Source organism: Montipora capricornis, chromosome 1 (assembly GCF_036669925.1).
Source record: "Montipora capricornis isolate CH-2021 chromosome 1, ASM3666992v2, whole genome shotgun sequence".
Classification (NCBI taxonomy): Eukaryota; Metazoa; Cnidaria; class Anthozoa; order Scleractinia; family Acroporidae; genus Montipora; species Montipora capricornis.
Window position 1 is genome coordinate 40638773 of NC_090883.1, and position 7500 is coordinate 40646272.

The 7500-nt window shown below is 41.3% G+C and overlaps 2 protein-coding genes across 2 annotated transcripts in view; both read left to right on the forward strand.

Moving 5' to 3' along the window:
* LOC138014971 (ATP-dependent translocase ABCB1-like) overlaps nt 1–2095 on the forward strand; it is a 7852-nt gene extending 5757 nt beyond the window's left edge. Inside the window, exons 9-12 of the mRNA XM_068861868.1 lie at nt 102–227; nt 452–655; nt 1451–1621; nt 1895–2095. Of these exons, the coding sequence (XP_068717969.1) occupies nt 102–227; nt 452–655; nt 1451–1621; nt 1895–2095 (702 nt within the window). The remainder of the gene's footprint in view (nt 1–101; nt 228–451; nt 656–1450; nt 1622–1894) is intronic.
* Nucleotides 2096–6273: 4178 nt separating this feature from the next.
* LOC138014982 (collagen alpha-2(IV) chain-like) overlaps nt 6274–7500 on the forward strand; it is a 2751-nt gene continuing 1524 nt past the window's right edge. The window contains exon 1 of the mRNA XM_068861878.1: nt 6274–7500. This exon is cut by the window's right edge and continues 1524 nt beyond it. Within this exon, the coding sequence (XP_068717979.1) occupies nt 6274–7500 (1227 nt within the window).

Below are 7500 nucleotides of genomic sequence, written 5' to 3' on the forward strand. Positions count from 1 at the left end.
TAAGCTCCATCAACAAGAAATCAAATTATCTCGTTCTTTCATTTTGTCGGGGTGGGAGAATTGTCGATGGTGTGACACTCCTTGCCGTTATGCTTTCCCAGATCTTAAAGTCCATAAATGTTACAGTGGAAGAAGGACAAACAGTAGCCCTGCTAGGACACAAAGGTTGTGGGAAAAGTGCACTTATGAAGCTACTACAGAAAATTTACGTCCCACAGACTGGAAAAGTAAGTGACGAAGAAAATCTTTACTTGGATTAAAAGACTTGAATTAACCAAATGTTAGGATTGCAGGGGCGAGTTTCCAGAAGTAGGACAACCACTCGCATTAATTATGTCCAATGAAACTTGCAAGGTGGTAGCATTAAATATCCCGGCTTACCACTCACATCTCGGCCCAGAAGTTTAAGTTATTCTCTCTTCTTTTCTGTTTTGTTCATTTTTTTCTATAGGTGAGGCTGGATGGACAAGATATACGCTTTCTGGATCGCCGCTGGCTTCGTCGACAGATTGGAATAGTACACAGGAATCCGGAGTTCTTTAACACTTCAGTTGCTGTAAACATTGCCTTTGGAAGAGATGGATCAAGAAGGAATGAAATAGAGCAGGCTGCAAAGGATGCTGGAGCACACGAGTTTATCATAGCCTTACCCCATGTGAGCTTGTTTTCTTCGTTTCTCATATACAATTAATATCAACTGCACCATTAAAAATCTATGCGCGCTAAGATAATTCTCTTCACTGTCAACGCATTTTCCATTTTAACGTAAAAATCTCATTTTTAAGGAGTCATAAAACTAAAAAAGACCAGACGTCGTCTGTTCCGCGGCCTGTTTAGTGACATGCAATGATTCCTTCAAAACTGGAACGACAAGTAGTCTGTGACGTCATCTCTGGGACATACCCGTGCCTCTCATTATCTCAGTCGGCCTTGGCTCAAACGACTGCCAATTTTCTCACCTTTCTGCAACTTGTGCAGCCTGTTAGCAGCAAAATCTCGGTGGTTAACTTCAGTTATTAAGTTTTCAACCTCGGTTTATGAATTTCTCGTGCTCTGATTGGTTTACTCAATCTCGGTTATCAGCTCACATGCCTTAGTTTGACCTTATAAGGCAAATGATTGCGCTTAAGGAAATTTCTCTCTGAATAAATTTAAAGAAACCCTTTTTTGTGGAAAGTTTGTTTTTGTGATGATCCTGCGTCTGTCTGACCCACAACATCGCATCTTCATCAAGTTTTTCGACTTTGCTCGGATTTTTTCGCTTTTTTTGCTGGTATTTCGAACTTCCAAACTTTTGGAGTCAACGCGCTGCGTTGGCTATTTACCATCTCATATCCAACGCGCGCTCATGGCATAATTGTTAAATATTCGTTTTAAGGTGCTCAAATTTAACTTCTGGAAAAAAAATGGTTAGGCACATTTTAAACTGAGTTGTTTTCTTTTTTCTCAGGGATATGAAACCGTTCTTACAGAAAACGGATCACCGCTGACAACACATCAGAAACATATGCTGGCGCTTGCGCGTGCATTGATTAGAAAGCCCCGGATATTGTTGTGGGAGGAGGATTTGTCATTTATTGATGGCTCCGCTTTCAACGTTCTCATTAGATGTTTGGATAAGGTGTGTATAAAAATTCAAATTATTTAATGGAAAGGAAATTAATTTAACTAGATTCAAATCACAGGAGCGTTCTTCACAATCTGTTCGCGCAGAATGATGACGATAGTGTGTTCAGGCGACCTTGTTCCATTTTTTCTGAAACTCGATAACTCTTTCGCCTGTCTCGTGCTTTCCAAACTTTCTTGATGCATCTATATGCATAAAGGTGTGTACCATAAATATGTAGGTAATAAAGATGACAGTTTTAGTGCAATCGTCTCGTTCTGATTGTAGGCACGCCAAGGTCGCACCACAGTCATCTCAACCAGTCACGTGTCTGTAGCTCGCATTGCTGACGTCATTGTTGTTCTTCACAAAGGGGAGATATTAGAGCAAGGAACGCCACTGGAACTGATGATGTCGGGAGACGCATTTAGATATGTGTCAATGCTACAGGTTATTGCTTTTCGTGAGACACATATTGTTACTACCTAATAAACTCGTTCTCAGGGCTCAGATGGCAAAATGCATTCCAATTTTTCGTAAATTATTTTAGGTCAATTATCTCTATTCCCTTCCTTTTTATGATCGGTAGGAAAAAGATTACCGAAACATCCTCGCTTTTATGTTTCAGTACTTTGAGTCGCAAAGCATTTACAAACAGAGGGTACTGAATACCGGTGAGACAATTTTCGATTTTTCATGTGGAGCCTTTATTACTGTTGCAATTATTTATCATGAGAACAGTTCTTACTCAGCTTCTTGCGATGAATTTTTAACTTTGATGTCCGGCAGGGATATTGCCTTCGGCCAAAGATATCGATGAACGGGCGACAATGGAAGGGAATTTAAATTTGGGGGAGACTCGAAAGCAAACTGAAAGTCAAGTAAAAGGCTTCGTGGATGAGATTCGTCAGAAGATCCAAGACAAGGTTAATTATTTTGTTCACACGATGGAAATAATGCACAAGTTCACAATAAAAAACATCGTTAAGTTACGAGTATTACCTCTCACCTTCTTAACGAGCCGTCATTTAGATATTCTTTTGTTTTTATTCAAATTAGATCTTGATGCCTCGTTCAAGGCAAAATATTCTTTTGAATTTTCAGCCCAAGAAAGGGGCATCAAGAGCTAAGTTGAATAAAAACAAAAGAATATTTTAGTGACGGCCATTTTGGAATAAGGTCTATAAACCCTCTCAGAAATGACATAATACAGGGATCATCAAAACCCATAAGGCGAGGTGTTAGAGGAATAACGTGTTCTGCCATTTTAGCAGTATTCAACTTTAATGACGAAAATACCGTTTTAAGGAGCAATCTCAGGCACTCACTTACAAGTACGACGAGAAATAGTCTTCCTCATCGTCTGGAAAGGTACATAAAGCTTTAGAATGTCGCGTCAGTGCGAAAAAAGCCCGTATATAATCTTCTAAAGAATAAAAAGTTGGCGACTCACATGACCTTAAACTTCTTTATTTCAGTTAAACGAGGGAGAAGCCGCGTACAAAATGATCAGAATGCAGCTGCAAGACTTGCCACTCCTGTTAGCTGGTGCTCTCGGAGCCGCCATTACAGGGATGATAGCCCCAGGCCTCTCTTTTCTGTTTGGGGAAATACAAAAGGTAGCGATTTAACCTGAATCTTAGACGGGCCCAGGTCGGTCGTGTCACGTACTCGTCTTCCTTTCCCGACTTTTCCCGACGGGAAAAGGAGTGCATGACACGAGCGACCTGGACAGCTTGAGAATCAGGTTATCGGCGATTGGAATTTCAGGGACTTTCGTCTGAAAGTCCAACGAAATAGCAATTTCACTTCGTTATCGTGAAGCTTAAGCAGAACCAAATCTCTGCCAACAAAAGGTTACCGTAAGTCTAACCCATCTTTTTTTTCTTGATGCTTTTAAGACAATCCTTGTTACATTCGCCATATTTGCGACGTCGATAATCCTTGCCTTTTCTTTTGGTTTCTGATATTACAGATCACAGATTCAAGCAATGACTTTCTTCTCACCAAAAACTTTTTTGCAAAATTTACTAATAAGATTTGCAGGCAACGTTTTTGCTAGTTTTAAGGATTTGAAAGTGAGCTGCAATAGCGCAACACCATCCATATAAAATAACAACTGCTATGTATTTCTTCTCAGTTTATGAACGACCCTCTGAGAGTGGCTCGTGAAGGTCCGTTCTGGGCAAGCATGTTTGTTGTGCTTGGAATAGTGGTAGGGTTTGGAGGAACGATAGAGGTAGGACAATCTCTCCTTGAAGACTTCAAACCGAATTAGTCGAAAAGCTATTTAACCTTCGACAACGTATCCCTGGGACATTTACCCGCAACATTTTCATGTGTGTGCACATGTTGTGATTTTGTACCTGCTACTTGTCCCCGCTCCGCTTGCCTGCTACATGTCGCCTCAGTGTGCACTACACAAGTTTTTTGTCGCTTCGACATGTCCGTGCAACATGATCCCTCGTGTCTCAGCACCTTTAATTAAGGAAGCAGGCGACGTACACCTTAATGCTATCACTATTTAACAATTAGACGCGTAGCCCGCAAGGGCGAAGCGAGGCGAAGCCGAATGGGCTATTGACCTGTTGCCCTTGAGGGCGAAGGGTCTAATTGTTTTAGTATCATCCAACTAGTCGGACAGAAAAGACAACAATAAAATTAGCAAATGCAAGTTGAAGAAATATTTATTTTGGGAATAAAACGAAAGAGAGCGTCGCGCTTTTCGCTACTCGAGGACTATTACTGATAGTCCTCTAGTAGCGCAGCCAATTAAAATGCAGGATTTGCATTAGTTCACTAGTTGAGTGATACTAAAATATTAGTAACACTTGCATTAAAAAACCTAACAATTTAGATTAAGGCCTCGAAACGTTTGACCATAAAGCCACGAAAAGCTCCCTTTGAGTTTCACTCTCCATTGCCATCTAGACTGAACCAGTTGTCGATGTCGCAAAAATACAATTATCTAGTTGCTTTGGTTAAGTCTTTAAAACAAAAGACCTTATTTTCATATCCTACATTTTTTTAAAGTCATATTATTCTAACTAGTTATTTGTAAGCTAGTAATATGGTAACTTCGGTAACTGTGACCTTCCAAATTGCAACCTTCTATGTGAGGATGTAAGCCGATGACACTAAATCTCACGTATGCCTCCAAAAACCCTGAGGAGCTGTTTTCATCATTGACTCATACACGATCTAAGTCTAAGTCTAAGTCTAATATAAGTCTTAATGTCCTCAAGACCAAGTGTCTGTTTACAGGAACGAGGCATAAAATCTCTAAGCTCCCTAGTGAACCGCACATATGCCTCAATGGACATTCAATTGAAATAGTTAATACTTACAAATGCTTAGGCGTTCAGGCGGATGAAACACTCTCGTGGGAAGCTCATATCTCTGAAGTCGTCGGTAAAGTTGCAAAAGTACTTGCTGCCCTGAGGAGGTTAAGACCGATATGTCCCCAAAGTACCCTAGTCACAGTCACTGATTCTGTGTGTGGGGCTGAATCGGTATGGCCTCAGCTAAAAACGAGAGAATTTACAAAACAGGGCAGCACGCATAATAACAGGGTACAATTGGGATGTTAGATCTTCCCAGAAGCCTCGCTGACAGACGTGGTAAACAAATGAAATATTTAATGTTCAAAACAGTAAATAACCTTGTACCCGAATACCTGTCTCATAAATTCGCCAGCGTAAATACCATTCACAGAGATGATCTTCGGGACGCCCAACACAATCTGTTTATTCCACGGCCGAACACTGAGTTTTCGTAATAGGGGAGCATTAACATGGAACAGTCTGTCAGCGTTAGAGGCTAAGCAGGCCACTACTTTAAATAGTTTTTATTCCGCTAGTGCATATTAGAAATTACTTAATTTTTAGCGTTTCATACAAGATTTTTTAACAAAGCTCATAATTTTTAAGTGTTAGCTTTGTTAGTGCTATTTAGAAGACCACTTTTTAGTGATAAGGACTCCGTGGTTAAATAAAGTTATTATTGTATTATTATGATAATTATTACCTTCTTTTCAGAAATATATGCTTGTTTATGCAACTGAAAAGTTGAGAACGAGATTGCAGAAGATGGCATTTGATACAGAAGTGAATAAGGTAAGCATACGTCATGCAACTTTCTTGAAAACTAATTTTATTTTTTGTAGGTGGGAAGGATCGTCAAATTTTGTGAATGATTGACCGATTTAATGGAATATTTTATCGCTTCCTTTGCAGAACTCATTTCCTCAATTTCCAGGGACCACTGATGGTTTGCCTTCATTTCCTGGGATTGGCGGAAATTTACCTACAATGCCTCAGTCGTTTGGGTCAATACCCACCAACATACAAAGCGTATCCTCGCAATTGCCGGTTTCTGTGAGTGAAATTCCATCTTCTACGGGACTTTCAGGAATAACTGGGCTACCAAGTGGAATTCCAGGAATACCAACTGGCATTCCAGGGATACCATCAGGAATTCCATCTTCTCAAGGACTTCCAGCAATAACAGGCCTACCAACTGGAATTCCAGTGATAGCATCAGTAATTCCATCCTCTCAAGGACTTCCAGCAATAACAGGCCTACCAACTGGAATTCCATCCTCTCAAGGGCTTCCAGGAATAACAGGCTTACCAACTGCAATTCCATCTTCTCAAGGACTTCCAGCAATGACAGGTCTACCAACTGGAATTCCATCTCCTCAAGGACTTCCAGCAATAACAGGACTACCAACTGGAATTCCAGTGATAGCATCAGTAATTCCATCCTCTCAAGGACTTCCAGCAATAACAGGCCTACCAACTGGAATTCCATCCTCTCAAGGGCTTCCAGGAATAACAGGCTTACCAAGTGCAATTCCATCTTCTCAAGGACTTCCAGCAATGACAGGTCTACCAACTGGAATTCCATCTTCTCAAGGACTTCCAGCAATAACAGGCCTACCAACTGAAATTGCAGGGATAGCATCAGTAATTCGATCCTCTCAAGGACTTCCAGCAATAACAGGCCTACCAACTGGAATTCCATCCTTTCAAGGACTTCCAGCAATAACAGGCCTACCAACTGGAATTCCATCCTCTCAAGGGCTTCCAGGAATAACAGGCTTACCAACTGGAATTCCATCTTCTCAAGGACTTCCAGCTATGGCAGGCCTACCAACTGGAATTCCATCTTCTCAAGGACTTCCAGCAATAACAGGCCTACCAACTGGAAGTCCATCTTCTCAAGGACTTCCAGTAATAACAGGCCTAACAACTGGAATTCCATCTTCTCAGGGACTTCCAGCAATAGCAGGCCTACCAACTGAAATTGCAGGGATAGCATCAGTAATTCCATCCTCTCAAGGACTTCCAGCAATAACAGGCATACCAACTGAAATTCCATCCCTTCAAGGACTTCCAGCAATAACAGGCCTACCAACTGGAATTCCATCCTCTCAAGGGCTTCCAGGAATAACAGGCTTACCAACTGGAATTCCATCTTCTCAAGGACTTCCAGCAATAGCAGGCCTACCAACTGAAATTGCAGGGATAGCATCAGTAATTCAATTCTCTCTAGGACTTCCAGCTTTAACAGGCCTACCAACTGGAATTCCATCCTTTCAAGGACTTCCAGCAATAACAGGCCTACCAACTGGAATTCCATCCTCTCAAGGGCTTCCAGGAATAACAGGCTTACCAACTGGAATTCCTTCCTCTCAAGGACTTCCATCAATAACAGGCCTACCAACTGGAATTCCATCTTCTCAAGGACTTCCAGGAATAACAGGCCTACCAACTGGAATTGCAGGGATAACATCAGTAATTCCATCCTCTCAAGGACTGCCAGCAATAACAAGCATACCAACTGGAGTTCCATCCTCTCAAGGACTTCCAGCAATTACAGGCCTACCAACT